This window comes from Gigantopelta aegis, chromosome 11 (assembly GCF_016097555.1).
Source record: "Gigantopelta aegis isolate Gae_Host chromosome 11, Gae_host_genome, whole genome shotgun sequence".
Taxonomy (NCBI): domain Eukaryota; kingdom Metazoa; phylum Mollusca; class Gastropoda; order Neomphalida; family Peltospiridae; genus Gigantopelta; species Gigantopelta aegis.
The window spans coordinates 28,706,560-28,730,268 of NC_054709.1; the positions used below are offsets into that span (position 1 = coordinate 28,706,560).

The following is a 23,709-nucleotide window of genomic DNA, read 5'->3' on the forward strand; positions in this document are numbered from 1 at the left end:
TGACTTGTATCACATTTGTAGGTTACCATAAAATATGGTAAAGCATCCACAGATTATAATAAAATATAGTAAAGCATCAACAGATTACAATAAAATATGGAAAAACATTTACAGATTACAATAAAATACGGGCCTACATTTTAATTTTAACTTATTTTCGTGATTATATCCAATTAAGGTTCAAGCATGCTGTCCTGGGCACACAACTCAGCTATCTGGGCTGTCTGTCCAGGACAGTGGGTTAGTTGTTAGTGGTTAGTGAGAGAGAAGAGGGTGTAGTGGTCTTACACCTACCCATTGAGTCGTTAAAACTCGCTCTGGGTGGGAGCTGGTACCGGGCTGCGAATCCTGTACCTACCAGGCTCATGTCCAACTGCTTAACCACGGCACCACTGAGGCCACACTGGGTTGTTAAAACTTGCTCTGGGTGGGAGCCGGTACTGGGCTGCAAACCCAGTACCTACCAGTCTTATATCCGATTGTTTAACCACGACACTACCGAAGCCACATTGAGTTGCTAAGCTCTGGGTGGGAGCCGGTACTGGGCTGCGAACCCAGTACCTACCAGTCTTATATCCGATTGTTTAACCACGACACTACCGAAGTCACATTGAGTTGCTAAGCTCTGGGTGGAAGCCGGTACTGGGCTGCGAACCCAGTACCTACCAGCCATATGTCCAATTGCTTAACCACGACACCACTGAAGCCCATATGGGCCTATTAATTTATGAAGATTACTGTTCTCCTCATTTTTTTTATTATTAAAAGGCTTTGTCATTCATTCCACTATTCTCATTATACAGATACTTGTATACAGTATCTTATGTTAGAATAAACCAAATTTGACGAAACTGCTCTTAAGTTCATAATCACTGTATGTAGTTAAGATGATCTTAGAGCTATGATTGCTTCGTAAAACAGGGACCTGGGCCCCGTTCCACAAAGCGATTTTAACCCTAAGATCACCTTAAGAGCATAGCTACCATATGCACTTAAGGTGATCTTAGGGCCACAATCGCTTCATGGAACGGGGCCCTGGTAACCTAAGAGATCGTTCTTAGCTTATTTCAATGCCTGAAGTTGCTGTCCAGTTTCATTCATTCAGTCTTGAATTGTCAACCAGTTTTTTGTTTGGTCTCTCGCTGCCGGTGGATTTCATTTAGTGTATACCTAGCTTCTTTCTGATGTATCTGGCGACTAGAATCTGTGGCCTCGACTGCCAATCTTCCATAATGTCGTGTGGTGTAGAGATTTGGTCGCCCTCCAGTCGGTCTAATAATGCTACGCAAATGACAGCTCCTAAAACACAAACAATACAGTAAATTAAAAAAATACACGTATAGTGTAACTCCTCTAAACCGGACACCCTCGAGACCAAGTAAAAAGTCTGGTTTTAGAGGTATCCGGTTTAGAGAGGTTCCCTTCTGTATAAATATTTAAAAAGGGACCATGAAAAATGTCTGGTTTTGAGCGAATTCTGGTTTACAGAGGGTCCGGTTTTGAGAGGTTTCACTATATTTGGAAGGAAGGAAGGAAATGTTTTATTTAACGACACACTCAACACGTTTTAATTACAGTTATATGGCGTTGGACATGTGGTTAAGGACCACACAGATATTGAGGGAGGAAATGCAACACACTCAACATGTTTTAATTACAGTTGGACATGTGGACCACACAGATATTGAGGGAGGAAATGTTTTATTTAACGACACACTCAACACGTTTTAATTACAGTTATATGGCGTTGGACATGTGGTTAATGACCACACAGATATTGAGGGAGGAAATGTTTTATTTAACAACACACTCAACACGTTTTAATTACAGTTATATGACGTTGGACATGTGGTTAAGGACCACACAGATATTGAGGGAGGAAATGTTTTATTTAACCACACACTCAACACGTTTTAATTACAGTTATATGGCGTCGGACATGTGGTTAAGGACCACACAGATATTGAGGGAGGAAATGTTTTATTTAACGACACACTCAACACATTTTAATTACGGTTATATGGCATCGGACATGTGGTTAAGGATCACACAGATATAGAGGGAGGAAATCCACTGTCGCTACTTCACATGCTACTCTTTTATATGCACCATCCCACAGACAGGGTAGTATGTATGCCACAGCTGAAGCGAGAAATAGCCACATGTATTAGGACAACAAAACAGTTTTATTTTAGATAACTTCTCTTAACAGGCACAACAGAATGCAGAAGCAAGTAAGCATTTGGGGGGAGGGGGCTGACTGAGATTGAGCTCAAAGGAAAGTTTCTTGGAGGGTTCATGAATATGCTCCCCTGTAACATTTTGAAAATTAGATGTCATGAAATGGAATTTCTTGCATTCTACAAGTAAAATTAATCTCTGCCTGAGGATTTACTACCAATAATATTTTTTATTCGGTATTATAGCCCCCACCAGCCCTCCCTGCTCTGCCTTGCCTGCTTAACGTTTTTTCTTTCTCTGTTATAGGGCCTACTGAAAATCATAAAATATTAGCGATCTTAAAATCAAAATCAAAACATCAAAATAAGTGGCGCATTAGTGGCCTAAAACTGCAGTAAGGTCATCAAATCAGAACAAAATAATTAAGAATAAGCTTAAGTTGGATGATCTGCTAAAATAATATTTGTCATCAATTTTGATGTTATGGACAACTTAAATTTAGTAGAAAATTGCAATAATGTTTATTTGTTGTCGTTTGCTATCCTTTTGATTTAAACAATAGCATGTAACCATTGTTTTGGGATGGGTAAAAAAACTAATCAGAGACATCGGCATATGGGCTCACATTTTTGTAGGGGGTAGGCTGAACTTTGCCTAAATTAAATGAAAATATCCAAATCTGGATAACAATATTTATTTTACTACCAAACAGCTATATAGGGTTGCAAATGAATCACCAAATATTTTTATATGGATTACATCTAATACAGAATGATGGAAATACACATGTACATGATAAAAAGATAACAGGTTAGCACATTTTACCCAAATATATGTATCATTTTTACCTGAATTTCTGGTTTTAAAAAGTTTGTTTTATTTAACGACGCCACTAGAGAACATTGATTTTTTTATCTTATCATCAGCTATTGGACGTCAAACATATGGTCATTCTGACACTGTTTTTTAGAGGAAACCTGCTGTCGCCATATAGGCTACTCTTTATATGACAGGCAGCAAGGGATCTTTTATTTGTGCTTCCCATAGGCAGGATAGCACAAACCACAGCCTTTGTTGAACCAGTTATGGATCACTGGTCGGTGCAAGTGGTTTACACCTACCCACTGAGCCTTGCAGAGCACTCACTCAGGGTTTGGAGTCGGTATTAAAAATCCCATGCCTCAACTGGGATCCGAACCCAGTACCTACCAGCCTGTAGACCGATGGCCTAACCACGATGCCACCGAGGCCGGTAAAATTTCAGGTTTTGCTCCAGCACTAGAAGAACAGTTGCCCCCCCCCCCCCCCCCCACCCCACCCTCCATCTTGTATGCTTATGATCAGAGAATGAGTCCCCTGAGGGGATTAGATCCTTTAGACCCAAGCACCTCAAGTGAGTGCATTATCAAATGAGCTGGATCCCACTATGTGAACATCTTTTTTCATACCATGGAATTTACTACAAGTTATTTATTTCTGAACCGACTGATTTGTAAATTGCACACAAAACTAGTATTTTTGTGTTATTTCCAAAACACTTTTAATTTTCATCTTAAGTCAAACCAAACTGATGTTATTTACAAAAATAATTTTTATAGAATGATGGGACAGACTATAGGCATACTTCAAGTTTTACATTATAGCCACGAGAGAAAAGCACATGTCACAGTTCCCATGTAATATGGGCCTACAGGCCTAATTTATGCAGATTACAATTTTCATCATTTAAATAATTAAAGGACTTTAGAAAATTATATTAGCATATTGATTAATTAATCACTGGCTATTGAATGTCAAACATTTGGTCATTCTGACACATAGTTATCAGAGGAAACCTGCTACATTTTTCCTTAATGCACCAAGGGATCTTTTTATATGCACTTTCCCACAGACAGGAAAGTACATACCACGGCCTTTGACCAGTTGTGGTGCACTGGTTGGAATGAGAAAAAACCACAATCAGTTGAATGGATCCACCGAGTTGGTTTGATCCTGTAACACAAGCACCTCAAGTGAGCACTCAACCGACTTAGTTAAATCCCACCCCCTCCACCACGAGGGATTGATCTTGCTATCCATCACACCTGAAGTGAGCACTCAACCGACTTAGTTAAATCCCACTCCCTCCACCACGAGGGATTGATCTTGCTATCCATCACACCTGAAGTGAGCACTCAACCGACTTAGTTAAATCCCACTCCCTCCACCACGAGGGATTGATCTTGCTATCCATCACACCTGAAGTGAGCACTCAACCGACTTAGTTAAATCCCACTCCCCTCCACCACGAGGGATTGATCTTGCTATCCATCACACCTGAAGTGAGCACTCAACCGACTTAGTTAAATCCCACTCCCCTCCACCACGAGGGATTGATCTTGCTATCCATCACACCTGAAGTGAGCACTCAACCGACTTAGTTAAATCCCACTCCCTCCATCACGAGGGATTGATCTTGCTATCCATCACACCTGAAGTGAGCACTCAACCGACTTAGTTAAATCCCACTCCCTCCACCACGAGGGATTGATCTTGCTATCCATCACACCTGAAGTGAGCACTCAACCGACTTAGTTAAATCCCACTCCCTCCACCACGAGGGATTGATCTTGCTATCCATCACACCTCAAGCAATCCCTGTACCCACATACCTCTTATATTTGCACGGTGACAGTATGAAGCAAAGCACAGCGATTCCATCTCAATGTTACGAACGCCCTTTTCATGGATCCGTCTGAGAAACATCATCTTGTCCTCCTTGGTGTAATCACAGAATGCTCCATCAAGTCTGGCCTGGCCTGAAAAGAAAAACACAGAACAAAATTAAGTTAAAAAAAGAGGAGAAAACGTGTACCAGACTACTAGCCGTAAGGGGTGGGGAGTGCACTTGTTTTGAGGACAGGTAATGTGAAAAGAAAAATATTTTGTTTAACGACATCACTGCAAGAGTTTTTAAGGTGCTGAAATTTTCAGTATCAAAAGAGCGTTAAAGTTTGTTTTGTTTAACGACACCACTAGATCACATTGATTTATTAATAATCAGCTATTGGATATCAAACATTTGGTAATTTTGACATATTCTTAGAGGAATCCCGCTACATTTTTTCCATTAGTAGTAAAGGATCTTTTATATGCACCATCCCACAGACAGGGTAGCACATACCACAGCCTTTGATATACCAGTCGTGGAGCACTAGCTGGAATGAAAAATAGCCCAATGGGCCCACTGACAGAGATCAATCCCAAACCAACAGCACATCAAGCGAGCACTATATCACTGGGCTACATTCCGCCCCAAATTAATAATTGTTAACTTAATGTCCAACATTTGGTAATTCTGACATTTAGTCTTAGAAGAAACCTGCTACTTTTTTCCATTATACGCTAAGAATCTTTATATACACATTCAGACAAACAGGACAGCACATACCATGACCTTGATTATACTATTCGCTGTGATACAAAAAGAACTCTAAAGGGTCCACGTAGAAATCAAATGTGACCATGGAATGTTCAGCCCATATCCTTGTTTTTTTTACTACTAGGTGAATAGGCAAGTTGACATACATAAAGATAAATAGTGTATTAACTAATTCATTAAAGCTAATAAAATGTTCAGCCCATATCCTTGTTTTTTTTACTACTAGGTGAATAGGCAAGTTGACATACATAAAGATAAATAGTGTATTAACTAATTCATTAAAGCTAATAAAATGTTCAGCCCATATCCTTGGGTTTTTTTACTACTAGGTGAATAGGCAAGTTGACATACATAAAGATAAATAGTGTATTAACTAATTCATTAAAGCTAATAAAATGTTCAGCCCATATCCTTGTTTTTTTTTACTACTAGGTGAATAGGCAAGTTGACATACATAAAGATAAATAGTGTATTAACTAATTCATTAAAGCTAATAAAATTTATTTTCTGTAAATTACATACCGGTATATATAATAAAATTAGAGAATCAAATTTATATCTCAAAATGCTCATCTGGTGTAAATAGATACTATTAAAGTTAAAGTTTGTTTCGTTTAACGACACCACTAGAGCACATTGATTTAATAATCATCGGCTATTGGATGTGAATCATTTGGTAATTTTGACATATAGTCTTGGAGAGGAAACCCGCTACATTTTTCCTAATGACAAAAAAAATCAGTTGAATGGAAGTTTGTTTTGTTTAATGACACCACTGGAGCGCATTGATTAATTAATCATCAGCTATTGGATGTCAAACATTTGGTCATTCTGACTTGTAGTCAACAGAGGAAATCTGCTACATTTGCAGCAAGGGATCTTTTATATGCACTTTCCCACAGACAGGAAAACACATACCATGGCCTTTGTCCAGTTGTGGTGCACTGGTTGGAATGAGAAAAACCCCAATCAGCTGAATGGATCCACTGAGGTAGCCCATGAAGTGGCGACAGCAGGTTTCCTCTTTCAATATCTGTGTGGTCCTTAACCATGTGTCTGACGCCATATAACCGTAAATAAAATGTGTTGAGTGTGTCGTTAAATAAAACATTTCTTTCTTTCTTTCTTTCCATATGTCCGATGCCATACATCTGTCAAATAAAATGTGTTGAGTGCATCATTAAATAAAACATTTCTTTCTTTCTTTCTTTCCATATGTCCGATGCCATACATCTGTCAAATAAAATGTGTTGAGTGCGTCATTAAATAAAACATTTCTTTCTTTCTTTCTTTCCATATGTCCGATGCCATACATCTGTAAAATGAAATGTGTTAAGTGATTAAATAAAACATTTCTTTCTTTCTTTCTTTCCATATGTCCGATGCCATACATCTGTCAAATAAAATGTGTTGAGTGCATCATTAAATAAAACATTTCTTTCTTTCTTTCTTTCCATATGTCCGATGCCATACATCTGTCAAATAAAATGTGTTGAGTGCGTCATTAAATAAAACATTTCTTTCTTTCTTTCTTTCTTTCTTTCCATATGTCCGATGCCATACATCTGTCAAATAAAATGTGTTGAGTGCATCATTAAATAAAACATTTCTTTCTTTCTTTCTTTCCATATGTCCGATGCCATACATCTGTCAAATAAAATGTGTTGAGTGCGTCATTAAATAAAACATTTCTTTCTTTCTTTCTTTCCATATGTCCGATGCCATACATCTGTAAAATGAAATGTGTTAAGTGATTAAATAAAACATTTCTTTCTTTCTTTCTTTCCATATGTCCGATGCCATACATCTGTCAAATGAAATGTGTTGAGTGCATCATTAAATAAAACATTTCTTTCTTTCTTTCTTTCCATATGTCCGATGCCATACATCTGTCAAATAAAATGTGTTGAGTGCGTCATTAAATAAAACATTTCTTTCTTTCTTTCTTTCCATATGTCCGATGCCATACATCTGTCAAATAAAATGTGTTGAGTGCGTCATTAAATAAAACATTTCTTTCTTTCTTTCTTTCTTTCTTTCCATATGTCTGATGCCATACATCTGTCAAATAAAATGTGTTGAGTGCATCATTAAATAAAACATTTCTTTCTTTCTTTCTTTCCATATGTCCGATGCCATACATCTGTCAAATAAAATGTGTTGAGTGCGTCATTAAATAAAACATTTCTTTCTTTCTTTCTTTCCATATGTCCGATGCCATACATCTGTCAAATAAAATGTGTTGAGTGCGTCATTAAATAAAACATTTCTTTCTTTCTTTCTTTCTTTCTTTCCATATGTCTGATGCCATACATCTGTCAAATAAAATGTGTTGAGTGCATCATTAAATAAAACATTTCTTTCTTTCTTTCTTTCCATATGTCCGATGCCATACATCTGTCAAATAAAATGTGTTGAGTGCGTCATTAAATAAAACATTTCTTTCTTTCTTTCTTTCCATATGTCCGATGCCATACATCTGTCAAATAAAATGTGTTGAGTGCGTCATTAAATAAAACATTTCTTTCTTTCTTTCTTTCCATATGTCCGATGCCATACATCTGTCAAATAAAATGTGTTGAGTGCATCATTAAATAAAACATTTCTTTCTTTCTTTCTTTCCATATGTCCGATGCCATACATCTGTCAAATAAAATGTGTTGAGTGCATCATTAAATAAAACATTTCTTTCTTTCTTTCTTTCCATATGTCCGATGCCATACATCTGTCAAATAAAATGTGTTGAGTGCGTCATTAAATAAAACATTTCTTTCTTTCTTTCTTTCCATATGTCCGATGCCATACATCTGTCAAATAAAATGTGTTGAGTGCGTCATTAAATAAAACATTTCTTTCTTTCTTTCTTTCCATATGTCCGATGCCATACATCTGTCAAATAAAATGTGTTGAGTGCATCATTAAATAAAACATTTCTTTCTTTCTTTCTTTCCATATGTCCGATGCCATACATCTGTCAAATAAAATGTGTTGAGTGCATCATTAAATAAAACATTTCTTTCTTTCTTTCTTTCCATATGTCCGATGCCATACATCTGTCAAATAAAATGTGTTGAGTGCGTCATTAAATAAAACATTCCTTTCTTTTAAGAGAGGTTTATGAATTAGGCCTACCTTCATAGAAGTCGTGTGTGCACATCGTTTTGCCGACAATAGTTTGGAAGTGATCATTCTTCTCGGCGAGAGAATACAGTTCCTGAACGATGTCCTGATCTAGAAACGATGGGAGGTGGATCATCATTCCCATTGTCGCCTGAAAACAGAAGAAAGGAAGGTCTGATTTTAAAGAAAATGAAAGGAAAGTTCTGCACATTTTAAACTAACCGACGCATTCATTTATTTTAAACCGGCCTCAGTGGCGTCGTGGTTAGGCCATCGGTCTACAGGCTGGTAGGTACTGGGTTCGGATCCCAGTCGAGGCATGGGATTTTTAATCCAGATACCGACTCCAAACCCTTAGTGAGTGCTCCGCAAGGCTCAATGGGTAGGTGTAAACCACTTGCAACGACCAGTGATCCATAACTGGTTCAACAAAGGCCATGGTTTGTGCTATCCTGCCTGTAGGAAGCACAAATAAAAGATCCCTTGCTGCTAATCGGAAAGAGTAGCCCATGTAGTGGTGACAGCGGGTTTCCTCTCAAGATCTGACGCCATATAACCATAAATAAAATGTGTTGAGTGTGTCATTAAATAAAACATTTCTTTCATTTATTTTAAAGAAGGACCCTCCCCCTCAGTGTGAACATTGTCAGTGTACACTGACTGTACGTACTGTACTGAGTGTGATCATCTCAAGCCGACGAGAAATGATATATTTGGCAACAGAAATGTTTTGGAATCTTTTAAATTCCACCCAGAATTAATTGTAAAGTTTTAAAAACACTTTGACTTCTATACAAAGTTTTAAAATGTACGTACCTTGATTTTATGTATTGTATTATACTTTTCCCCCACAGCTCCTTACACTGTGGTTTTACATGAATATATATAAATAATATTTCCATATACTTACCATTTGTGACACCCAATAGCCGATAAGTATTTTTGTGCTGGGGTGTCGTTAAACAAACATTCATTCATTCATTCTAACTGCCACTACATATGTCAGTCTAATTAACAGCTGCTTGTTGTAAAACAATGTCATACAAGACACAAACTGAATATACTTTATTATCAAAAGGTAGTACTAACCCAACTTTTGATAGAAAAGTGAACAGCACTAATCCTGTGATTGATGATAAATGTGAGTGTGTTGGTTGTAAAAAAAAGACAGTTTCATGTGGGCAAAAAATTTATGCAATTTTATTTCATCTAGTACCACTGTGTCAAGTAGCCTTGTGCTTGAAACATGTATGGGGTACCTGTTAAAAAAAGTACTCGTTATCTCAGAAATGAGCAGCTTGACCCCAATTTTTTCTGATTTGCTTTAAGGGTGAGGGGTGGTAGCATTTATATCTGTGGCGTTTATGTGCTTGATACGCTGCAGGTAGGAGTTTTAGCCACATATGTTATTATTGTCGTCTAAGGGATTTGATTTGGTGGTATACCCCCTTTAAGCACGAGATTGAAAACAAAATCTTTTGACTGAATTGCCAATATGTAGTTGGTGAATACATATTTAGACAGATGAAACAAACTGAAGATCGGTGAATTCTTTTGCGACCATAAATAGGGAACTCTGGGCTAGCCCTGGAATTACACTGAAAAGTGGTTCGTTTGTTCATACTTCCGTGAATGTCGCAGATGTTGACATTCAGTTCATCAATAAGAAACTCACTAGCTCCATGTATGGTCTGAGAATACCATCAACGGCTTCATCTGTTATCACAACCGAACCAGGCACCATTCCTACAGTTATAATAAAATTATGGTTATTAGTAGTGCTTTAGAAAACGTTATCAATATAAATGATTAATGTATTGTCTCTGAGATTGAATTGTTGTTCAAAATTTCAACAGTTAAAAAAAACTTAAAGTTATTAGTAGTGCTTTAGAAAACGTTATCAATATAACTGATTAATGTATTGTCTCTGACATTAAAATTTGTTGTTCAAAATTTCAATAGTTAAAAAAAACTTAAAGTTATTAGTAGTGCTTTAGAAAACGTTATCAATATAAATGATTAATGTATTGTCTCTGAGATTAAATTGTTGTTCAAAATTTCAACAGTTAAAAAACCTTAAAGTTATTAGTAGTGCTTAACAAAACGTTATTAATTAATACAAATGATTAATCTATTTTCACTGAGAGTAAAATTTGTTGTTCACAATTCTTACAGTTAAATAAAATTAAGGTTATTAGTAGTGCTTTACAAAATGTGATCAATATAAATGATTACTGTAATACGTTGTCACTAAAATTAAAATTAGTTGTTCAGAATTCCTAAATTTATCAGTATTGGTTAACAAAATATTATCATTATAAATTATTCATCTGTTGTCATTAATATTAAAATTAGTTGTTAAGAAAATATTATCATAAATTATTAATCATCTATTGTTACAATTGAACTGCCATTTAAACAAGATTAAAGCTACTGGTTTAGAAAGTATCATCAATATAAAATATTATAATATATACATGTAGGTAGTTATTTAGAAAATATTATCAACATAGATTACTAATCTTTTATAACTAGTGAACCAGTTAAATAATATTAAAATTTGAGGTTAAAAAATATTACCAACACAACAATATTATATATTATTTTTAAGATTAAAATTAGTTACTTAAAAAATATTTATTTATCAATGTAAATTATTATAATCTATTATCATTAAGAATTCCAGAGCTGGGATCTAGTTCAGTCGTTAGAGCACTCAACAGGTCAGAGGGTCGAATCTCCTCAGTTAACCCATTATGTCCCTCACAACTGGTATATCAAAGGCTGTGGTATGCAGTGTCCTGTAGCAATGCATATAAAAGATCTCTTGCTGCTAAATGAAAAATGTATTAGATTCTCTCCGAAGACTACGTATCACAATTACCAAATGCTTCACATCAAATAGCCAATGATTAATTAATCAATGTGCTCTAGTGGTGTCATTAAACAAAACAAACTTGAACTAAAATTATGATTTTCAGATGCACTGCAAAGTGATTTCTGAGAAAACAATGAAAGTAGAAGAGGTGCGTGAATGAAAAACTAATTCTGAGGGTGTTTAGTCAAGTAAACACTTATTGAAATATATCTACATTACCTCACTAAATATTAATATAGGTGATATCAGTTATTTTGGAAACAATATTCTATTTCTGTATGATAATAACCAACAAGAGTACCGGTGGGGTACATGATATGCCCATCAGGAGTTTGATGGAAAACCATATCTATGTTAATGAATATGTTACGGGTATGATTCAAGTCTAATTATGTGAAATATTTGCAATGGGATGGATGAACAGTTTGTTTTGGACCAACCACCATCCCAAGTTGTTTGATGGTCCTGTATGCATCTGTATGCAAAATATGGTCTGGACAAGAATTTACTGTTATGTGCAGTAGACCGTGAAAAATAGGTCACAGTGACCTAGTAATAGAACATAACACACCACCATCCCATGTTGTTCCTACATGTGAAGTCTGATGGTCTTGTATGCATCTGTATGCAAGATATGATCTGGACAAGGATTTACTGTTATGTGCAGTAGACCGTGAAAAATAGGTCACAGTGACCTAGTAATAGAACGTGACACACCACCATCCCATGTTGTTCCTACATGTGAAGTTTTATGGTCCTGTATGCATCTGTATACAAGATATGATCCAGACAAGGATTTATGTTATGTGTAGTAGTCCGTGAAAAGTAGGTCACAGTGACCTAGTAATAGTACAAGACACACCGCCATCCCAAGTTGTTCCTACATGTAAGGTTTGATGGTCCTGTATGCATCTGTAAGCAAGATATGGTCCGGACAAGAAATAGTTAACAGATGGACAATGCCATACCATACCGGTAATACGATCCATAGATGGGCGTATAAATAGTATATAAATCACTTCACTAAATTATTCGTTTTTTAAAAATCCATTAGCCATGGGATCAATGATTTTACAAATTTACTAGCCACAATTAAAAATTCACTAGCCCTGCTTTACTTTAAGTCACCTAAAGAGGGAGATAGAGCTTAAAAACACTAACATTGGGGATTGAAGTGGGTTAAGGATATTTATATTTACAAAATAGACTTAACTGCAACATTTGACCCAAACAAAAATTCACTAGCCATCGGGCCATAGAAATAGTAATTATTTACTAGCACAACATTGAATATCACTAGCCATGGTAGTGGGGTTACCATAATCTAGAAGCCCTGAGACTGAATATTAATCAAAGTGATAAGCAGTATTACTTTGGAAACATAATTTATTCTGTTTCTGTATCCTAATTCAATACCATTGTTTAAACGAGCAAAGGTGTCATTAAGTAAAATATTTTCCCCCAGTCTTTTGAAAATGGTTTTTTCTTTTTCTTGGTTCTACCATATATTTTGTTCTACTTTACCTAAACCGCCGCTAGTTCCAATTCTGAAAAACGTGACTCCAGAGCTACCTGCGTGATGAAGTAGTTTGACGATTTCGTGGAAAATTATCGACAGAGAAGGAATACCCATACCATGCTGAAAAAAATAAATATAATAAAAATAAATATTTTATTTTTTCATTTTAACTTATTTATTTTTGTGCTTATATTCTATTAAGGTTCAAGCACACTGTCCTGGGCACACACCTCAGCTATCTATGCTGTCTGTCCAGGACAGTGGGTTAGTTGTTAATTGTTAGTGGTTAGTGAGAGAGAAGAGGGTGTAGTGGTCTTACATCTACTCAGAACGTTGTTAAAACCTCACTCTGGTTGGAGCCGGTATACCCGGTCCTGCGAGAGTAAACAGTACCTAACCAGCCTTATGTCCGATGACTTAAATCGTCACCGAGGCCAATGCAAAACAAATAATGACAAAATCCTTAATGAATAGCGACCGGCCTCGGTGGCGTAGTGGTTAGGCCATCGGTCTAAACAGCTGGTAGGTACTGGGTTCGAATCCCAGTCGCCTGGAATGGGATTTTTACATGCGCATACCGAGTTCCAAACACTGAGTGAGTGCTCCGCAAAGACCAGTGTGGTGCAGGGTGTGAACCACTTGCAACCAGCCCATCTATCCATAAACTGTTCCACAAAGGCCAATCTCTTGTGCTATCCTGCTCTGTGGGAATCGTCAAACGGTGATCCCTTGCTGCTAATCGGAAGAGTGTCTACATATAGTGGGGACAGCGGGTTTCCCTCTCTCATAAATAATTTCCGCTCGTGTGGTCCTCTAACCATATGTCTGACGCCATATCTCTCCGTATATAAATCCTCTCTGAGTGGTTCAGTTAAATAAAACATTTCTTTCTTTTCTTTCCCTGTGTAGACAAACATTTGACATTAATCTTTAAATAAAAATGTCAATAATTTCTATTAAGGAATTTACAAATACTTCATATCACTGTGCCCTTTCTCGCCTGCTCTACAAATCAACATTAAACATTAAGAATACGAAGTGACCATCTTGAACGTATGAATAAGAACCGTCACCGACCTTTTTGGTAGGAGGGGATTGGGTGTGGGGGGACAAATAGTTGGGTTTTTGGTTTGTTTTTTGGGGAGAGTAGGGTGTGGGGGTGGTTGTGTTTAATCAGCTGAAAGGATGTTTTTGATAAAATGTCATATTAATATAAATACATTAAATCAAATCGGGCCAGGTTTCAAAGCATTTGCATTATGGTTAATAAAAATCAAAAGTTGGTAATGTTTTAGCTCAAAAATATTTTTTCTCAATCAGTATAGGGCACAATACCGGTTCCGAGTTTATTTAATAATTTTGGTAGAAGGGGGTGGGCTTTCGTGGGTGTCGGTCTAAATCTCGGGGGGGGGTGAACTGTGTCGGAGAGGCCTTGACCAATTTGGGAGAACAGGGGGAGAGGTCCAAAACCGAGAGTGTTCAGGGCTGGTAGGGGAGAGGCTGGGATTTTTAATTTTGGGGGGGAGCGAGCTTCAGAGATCCTGATTTTGGCACCGCGGCTCAGGGGGGTAGACAGGGAACCACTTGTTGGCGACCAGTGATCGCAGTTATAGTGGTTCACAAGTCACGTGCGAACAATCCTGCACTAGGGGAGTTGTTACAGAGGACAGAGAAGAGAGGGAAGAGGGAGAGACAGAGAGAGCAGGGCTTTAGTTGCACAATAGTCAAGGTGATAAAGGTTGTTCCAAACATACGAGACACTGAGACTGACGAAAAAAAAGAGAGATGAGAGAGAAGAGAAGTAATACCAGTGCTTGAGAGAGTAATAAAATTAAGGAGAGAGAGGAGGGAGAGAGTGGAGGAGAGAGGTTGAGAGTTGAAAGGTAAGAGATGGAGAGAGACAGAGATGAGAGAGAGGAAAAGTGGAGGATGAGAGAGGAAAGGGAGAGCCACAGAAAATTTAGCAAAAAGGGAGGGGAATGCCTCATATATACAAGCGAAGACAGACAGACAGAGAGACGAACAGAAGGGAGACATAGAGAGGGGGGAGGCTTTTATGTTTGCACAATAGTCAAGGTGATAAAGGTTGTTCCAAACAGATGAGAACACACTGAGGAGAGGACTGTTAAGCCAGAGAGACACGGAGTGTAGAATTAGAGGAGGAGGGCGGGAGAGAGAGAGGGACAGAAGGGGGAGAGAAAGAGGAGAAGAGAGAGGATGGAGAATAAGAGAGAGCGGATGAGAGATTTGGGACGGTAATTTGGAGAGGTGCAACAAGAAAGCAGATGAAGGGAGAGACAGACATCGCGGGAGACGGATAGGAGGGGGAGAGGAGGGGACGAAACAGGATGAGACCATCCTGGGAGAGGGAGGAGGGACTGGAAGATTGAAGAAAAGGAGGAAGGCGGGAACCGTGAGAGAGGCGAAAGAGAGAGATGAAGAGTAGTATGGACATGGTATAAGGATGGATGAGGAGAGAGAGGGGAGGGAGAGATAAATGGTGACTGGAGAGGAGCTGGGAACCCAGGTAAAGAAAGAGAGAGAGGAATGGACATGGATGGGGATCAGGAATGAGGAAAGCGATGAGAGGATGGATGCGAGAGGAGAGGGGAGGGAGGGGAGAGTACTGAGATAATGGAAGAAACATGGAGAGACAGTAGAGATTGATGGATGAAGATGGATGAGAACCGAGATGGAGAAAAATGGAGCTAGTAACGATCAGATAGACACCAGGAGGAGATTTTAGGAGGATTGAAAGAGAGATCACTGCGGTGCAGAGAAAAGCGGTCGAAATAGCAAGGATTGATGGAAAAAAATGAGGTAGGGAAGACCTGAGTGGAGAAGAGGGAAAGAGGGAGATTATAGAGAAGGAATTCACTTAAGGGAGGGTGTGAGACAGGATGAGATGGACCCCAAATGGAGTGACAACAAGATGGATTTTTTGGGCAGCTAAGTTGAAAGGGGGGGTTACAAAAACGAATGGGATGGTAGAAAATGGAAAAACAAGAAGGAAAAGAAAAAACAAATAAAAAAACTAGAAGTAATAAACACAGATTAATGTACTTGTTTATTATTCTGACAATAAAGTGAAACCATATACAGTGACAAACACCTGTGCACAGTTCAAAGGTGGCTACAGACACCAGTAAATCAATTCAGTAGATTCTGTCTCCCAATGTAAGGGCTATCCAAATATCATCAGAGGGGTGTTACAGAATGGGGTGGAGGTTGGACTTTTGTGGGTTACTTTTAGGGGGGGGGGGGGGGGGTAGTTACCCAAATTAATATTCTGCTTGGTTGTGGGACTGTAGAAATAATTATGTTTAATGCAAGTCATCAAATGAGTTTGTGGGGACCTTAAATGGTTTATCAGACAAATATGATTCAACCCTCCTCCCCTACACCATTACTTTTAGAACAGCCAATCTCTGAACAGCAATGAAAGATCAATTTTATTGCAAATGCAGAAAACAAGAGATATGTGATATGGTGAAAACAATTTTCAGTAAGTCATGTGGGATAAATATAAACAGAAAAATCAATAATGCTGGTAAAATTAAGCCACAGTGATGGAAAATGAAGGAAATGGCGAGGATCACAGTGAAAGATGGATGGATGGATGGAGAATGGATGGATGGATGGATGGATGGATGGATGGAGAATGAATGGATGGAGAATGAATAGATGGATGGATGGATGGATGTAAGAATGAATGGATGGATGGATGGATGGATGGATGGATGGATGGATGGACGGACGGATAGATGGAAGAATGGGTGGATGGGTGGATGGATGCATGGATGGATGTACAGCGATGGATGGATGGATGCAGGAATGGATGGGGTGGATGCATGAAATGGGATGCATGGATGGAAGAAAGGAAGAATGGGTGGATGGTGGATGGATGAATAGATGGACGAATGGATGGATGGATGGATGGATGGATGGATGGATGGATGGATGGATGGATAATGAATGGATAATGAATAGATGGATGAATAGATGGATGGATGGATACATGGATGGATGGATGGATGGAGAATAAAATAGATGGATGGATGGATGGATGGATGGAGAATAAATAGATGGATGGATGGATGGATGGATGGATGGAGAATAAATAGATGGATGGATGGATGGATGGGTGGATGGGTGTGTGGTTGAGGCTTGTGTGTGTATGTGTGTGTGTATGTGGGTGTGTGGGTGGATGGATGGATGTACATTGATGGATGGATGGATGGATGGATGGATGGATGGATGGATGGATGGATGGACATTGATGGATGGATGGATGTACATTGATGGATGGATGGATGGATGGATGCAGGAATGGATGGGGTGGATGTATGAGATGGGATGCATGGATGGAGGGATGGATGGAAGGAAGGAAGACTGGGTGGGTGGGATAAATGGATAGTTGAAAACAGATGAATTAAGAGAACGGGACCCACTTTATAGAGTACGTATCTGTCTGAACCGTGTGCGATATAATAAATAAATAAAGTAAAACTGTAACTCACGCTAAAAAGACGTATCTGTCTGAACCGTGTGCGATATAATAAATAAATAAATAAAGTAAAACTGTAACTCACGCTAACTGAGAGAACGGGACCAACTTTGTAGAGTACGTATCTGTCTGAACCGTGTGCGATATCCTCGAGAGTCTGACCTGCGGGAAGCTTGAACTTTAGCTGATCAACCATGAAAAACGCAAACTTCTTCATCCGACTCGGTGACCCACCAAAACACACAAACTGTAAATAGAAACATTTCGTCACAATTTGTGAACAGCTGCCTGTAAATGTTTCGAAGATGAAACTAGCCAACAACAATTGGATTGGAAGAAACAGATTCATGAGATACCCAGGCACTGTCATGTTTGTATTGAACCAGACCTTAACTTTTTTCAGTGATAGCCCACCGGGCTACCAGGTTTTAAAATCTGGTAGCCCTCAGTAAAAATTGGTAGCCCCACAATTTTAATAAATTTAAAAAAAGAGAGAAAAGGCGAAATCATTTACTTTTATTTAAAGAGGTGGGGATTTTAAATCTTTAAGCATCTTGTTCCTTGTGGAGTAACTGGATGTGCCAAAAAAATCTAGTATCCCAGCGGACTACTGGGTTTAGACATTTGGTAGCCCGAGCAACAAATGGGTAGCCAAAACAATCCCAGGCTACCACAGAGGTCGAGCCCTGTATTCATCTTATGATAAAAATGTATGTGTATACAAACCGGCATATTATTTCATATTATTATTATATTTCAGGTGTCGGATAGATTATGAAACTATTTGTTCATATCAGAAGATAGAAAATGGCTGAGCTAAAACTTTAGCCACTTGCAAATTTTATTAGCCATTTTTTTGTAAAACTTAGCCACTTGCTAATTTGGCTACCGACATCACAAGTGCTTCATGTAAATGTGTTTAAGGTTATATAAAAATATTTTTAAAAGTTCAGTTCAATTCAAAGTTCAATTCAATTCAGATTTATTACTTTAAAAATATATGAATTAAAAATGACATGGATATAAAATTAGCTTTTGCTATATATAAGAGTCTAGTAAGACTGTTACACAGGTAATATACATATACCGAACTTCACAGACGTTGTTTTCGCTTCCTCTTTATTTCACAAGTTTATTTTGCACAAGAATATATACCATGAGACCACATAGCGGTCGAGTGGTATGTTGTTGAGCAAAATAAATGAGTCCAGGTGAGTCATTGAGTTCTCAGTTTATTATATACCTTCTTTTATGCTTTACAAAAACATTTTGTTTAATTTAATGTCATAACAACACTTTCTTAAATCTATGATTAATACTCCTTTCATGGATTTACGTAATGTTAAGAATCATACTCTGCTGCGGCAGGATTCTGTAACAATGTAATGTAATTTGTAAATCATGTATGACGTCAGTAACAAAAAGACGCTAACTCCAGTAACGATTAAAAGGGAATTCCCCATTTAAAGGTTCCAGTCCAGATCACACATATGTGCGATACACAATAAAATTATCACTGTTTGATAATGTCTTTATCACTATAGTAAAATTTAATAGGTATGTAATAAAACTCTGTACATCAGATCAGGTAATAGGTTTTAATGTGCACATTCAGGGCAGACTGTTGTAGCACATGTACTCCTGTTACGGGCACAGGTAGCGACTTACGCCAGATCCTCCATCCTGCACGTTTAATAACCGGTAATTAAATAGTCCAGGTGTGTCATTAAACATGATGGGGCGGGACGTAGCCTATTGATAATGCGCTCGCTTGATGCACGGTCGGTTTCAGATCAATCCCCGGCAGTGGGCCCATTAGGCTATTTCTCGCTCCAGCCAGTGCACCACGACTGGTACATCAAAGACTGTGGTATGTGTTATCCTGTCTATGGGATGGTGCATATAAAAGATCCCTTGCTGCTAATCGAAAAGAGTAGCCCATGAAGTGGTGACAGTGGGTTTCCTCTCAATATCTGTGTGGTCCTTAACAATATGTCCGATGCCAAATAACTGTAAATAAAATGTGTTGAGCGCATTGTTAAATAAAACATTTCCTTTCTTCATTAAACATGCTTCTCCTCAGCTGTTAGAGCTGGGCTTTGACATTTAATCATGAACAGTATCTAACTCAGAATCCTTTCTGCGGTCCCATTCTTTTAATGCTTTTCCCACTCCACCCAGTGCTCCACTACTGGTATATATCAAGGACTGTGGTACATACTATCCTGTCTGTTAGAAACATCCATTGGTGGTGTTAAACAAAACTCAATTTAACTTTTACTTGTAAAGATTACCTTGATATCTCTGAACATGTCCTTGAGGTCATGTGACCGTGTTCCCAGGGCGATGTGGTAGAGGACATCCTCGTCCATTTCAGCAATATGCCGATTCTTTATTTCTATTGGTCCATCTCTTTAAAAAAAGAAAAAAAAAAGAAATTACATACACACCAATCAAGACAGAGCTAGCTCTGGCACTTGCCAAATTAGCCAATTTTTAATTGGCGAATAAATTTCATATATTATTACCCATATGGTTAAAAATATCTTGGTACATATCAAAGTGATACGTCCCACTAGAATGTCAAGTGGAATGTAACACTTTTGACGTCATCAATTGGTACACTACAACTTTAGAGGGACGTCAATGAAACGAGATGAGTGACATAAATTAAAATCGATTATGTGTAATAAATAGGATATTAAACTCGCTACCATTTTTTATCATGTTTATATCTCTCGTGAAATAATTTTCATTGTCACTCACTAAAGCTCGTGACAATTGCAAATTATTTCACTTGAGACATAAACATGATACGAAATGGAAGCTTGTTTAATATCCTATAAATAGATGCTATTTTATTAGAAAATAACAAGGTTTTTGCAATTTTTGAATTTTAAAATGTTGATTTGGCAAAGTTTTCTGATCACCCAGAGCTAGACCTGCAAGGTTTAAAGGGACTGTTTCAAAGTTTCAAAATGACCAAAACTCTATCATAACAGTTTTCTACTTAAAGGAGGGGACAATTAAGCCATTTGGCCTGGTATGCATATTCACATTATTGATTAATATCAACAAGTATAATCGTATAGTTAATCAATAAAACGGTTAAATGTGACGGCTATTATATATAACGGTGTCACGGGGATCCTATAATACCCGTAACTGAATAAAACACGATTATCCAAATATCATTCCTAACTATATATCTATTAGATCTCTCTGTAACAGGCAGTCCAATACCCGCGTGGTCCTAGGTATAAACAGAGATAGATCTTATATAAATATGTGTTATTATAGCACGTTTAGTTCACTAGAAAACACAACAAAAACACAATACACTTTGGAATCTGTATTAATACTACGCTGACAAATGTACTGCCGCAGTAGTTAATTAACAACAACAATATAATAACAACCCAGAACTAATCACTTAATTAGTTAATCACCAGGTGTCTAGTTTACACAATATTCTAATCACTTCACCGTGACAACACCCACACGTGTGATAATTGAGAAACGCTTCCAGGGGAGCTTAATTAATAAAGGAATTACAACTCTATTCCTACTTGGTTAATTAACCCTTAACTACTCATTCAGTAACCTTGTAATACAGAATTAATACTGGTACCTATCACAATAAAGACCGGCTAAGCTTTATATTTTTAGAACAGTGAAGCCTACAATTTACTTCGTCAGTTACCGGAAACACTGTCTAAATAATATTGGTATAATATAGTATTAAAATATTTAAAGTCACATCAATCACATCAAGGTTATACAACAGAGCAGAAATATATATTTACCAGTCCAAACGGACTAACGTTCCCTGGAAGCCTTCCAATATGTTTCTCCCCGATATCTCTAAATCCTATCTATTTATTACAAATCCGAATATCGCCTGGGGGTACAAGGCGGTACCGAATACTTACAAGTGATATTTCCACAGCGACCAAGACGGCATATTTTTCTTAGAAGGCCAGACTTACTGTCGCCTAGTTCGCCAAAAATCACGGTCGTAAAACCACACTATCGTAGGTATTACGTAACTACTGGCCACATGGCCTCCGCACCTGGTCTGGGTGTGTATTGGGAACAGCTCGACCACCGTCGCGCGGAGGTATTACGTAACAAAGTGCCCACCTAGTCTAAGTGCATATTGGGACTGCACACGGCCCTCTAAAACAATTAATATCGCCACAGGCGAAAAGAAATTAGGAGCATATTCCGTCACAAACGGGCACAGCCATTTTGTACCATCCCAGTGAATACGCCCTCTGGCGAGCTGGTAGTTACGTAATACCTAACTTCAGAACTGAAGAAACAAAACATACCTGTAATAATAGCCATCCCAGTAAGCCAGCAACAATTATATATTATTTTTCAATACAAAATAAACCACCATTGTCAAAGTGTTGAAATAACTGTATTATGTTTTGTACATAAATTAACCCACGTACTGAAATAATAATCGGAGTGTTTTCTTGGTTAATTGGTATTTTCTTTCCGTGGTCTGTACCTGTGGTTCCTGATTGGCAGGCTGCCCCCAGTTAGCAGGAATAATCATGTTTTTTTATTAACCCTAAAATTACATGTTTTTCATTTGTGAAAGTGTCAGTATGTGTTGGTGGTCCAGGTATGCATCTTTCCAACACATAAGGCTCTTGTTTGAGTTGACCCTACCTTTAATCTGACCTCAAACAAAAGACCCTTGAAGTTGAAGCCAAAACAAGGGCGAGAAAAATTACTGTCATCAACCTTAGGTTGAAAATCAGCTGTTAAAGGGACATTCCTGAGTTTGCTGCATTGTAATTTGTTTCAGACTAATACAATATTTTCTTGTTTAGAATATCAATGTCTGTATATTCAGTGTGTTTCTGGTCGTTTTAATATGTGTAAGAAGCCCAAACTGGATTTTGTCTTCAAATAATTTTGTATGTACGAAAAAACTATTTTTAGGAAATAAAATGAAATTTAACCTAGTACAAATATTAGAACGATTAGAAACACGTTTAATAAACAGCCACTATTATTTTATGCAGAAAAATATATTTAATATGTAATTACAGTCGTTAAAAAGTCTCTGTTACTGTTAGTCGATAACATCTTTAAAAATGCAGCAAACTTGGGAATGTCCCTTTAAACAACAAAATAGCAAAACTGGTTGTCTATTGCCAAACAGCCATCCCTCCCCCATAAAATGGCATAATGTTTTGTAACACATCTCATGATACCCCTCTGCCCCACACCATCACGAATATTTCTAGACTACATCTTTAATATAAATTGTTGCCAATCCCAAAGTGTGATCTATAATGGTATAAATAGCCAATTTGCAACCAACATAATTATTTATAAAATATTAAAATATGCTTATCAAAAAATGTGCCTAATAAATATATTTTTACCTTTTACTACTTTTTCAAAATTTTAGATTAATAATAATTATGTTCTGTCATGTTTTGCCAAGACGGTATTTACACACACCGTGTAACACGGCAAAACAATCGAGTGATGATGTAACCTTTACCGATGGTATATCGTTTGTATGTCACAAACAATTCGGATCTCAGAAAAATTCCACGCGGTATTTCTCCGCAAAAAGAAAAAAACATATCTTACTGCGGTTTGTAATCTTCTTTGGTTGCCGAATCCATGTTATTCACTCGGGTAGACATTGATAATGGGGAGAGAGAGAATATTCGACTCGTGTTCTTTCTATCGTTGTCAGATTTCGAAAGTCAAGGTCAAATTCGGTACCTAAACACACCCACTACGCATTTTCATATTCGGAGATACTCGGCCGATTCATGTATGGTCAGAATCGAAAATGACCGAAGTGTTACGAAGACCATTCTGAAAGACATCGGTATATTTCGGTTAAATACGTACATTGATTTTGCAGTACCGAACATTAAAGGCACAGTTCCAAAGTTGAATAACAACAACAACGACGAAAGAAAGAAAGAAATGTTTTATTTAACGACGCACTCAACACATTTTATTTACGGTTATATGGCGTCAGACATATGTTTAAGGACCACACAGATTTTGAGAGGAAACCCGCTGTCGCCACTACATGG

The 23,709-nt window shown here is 37.6% G+C and overlaps 1 protein-coding gene across 1 annotated transcript; it reads right to left on the reverse strand.

The window, feature by feature from the left end:
• Window positions 1–483: 483 nt before the first annotated feature.
• LOC121385477 (uridine phosphorylase 2-like) lies at window positions 484–23,347 on the reverse strand. The gene is made up of 8 exons (XM_041516175.1): window positions 23,249–23,347; window positions 19,921–20,038; window positions 17,712–17,873; window positions 13,125–13,239; window positions 10,398–10,468; window positions 8,735–8,873; window positions 4,833–4,979; window positions 484–1,299 (listed from the first exon to the last, which is right to left on the reverse strand). Exons 1-8 carry the CDS (start codon window positions 23,302–23,304, stop codon window positions 1,160–1,162), a joined length of 948 nt encoding a protein of 315 aa, XP_041372109.1. The 5' UTR covers window positions 23,305–23,347; the 3' UTR covers window positions 484–1,159.
• Between the last annotated feature and the right edge of the window lie 362 nt (window positions 23,348–23,709).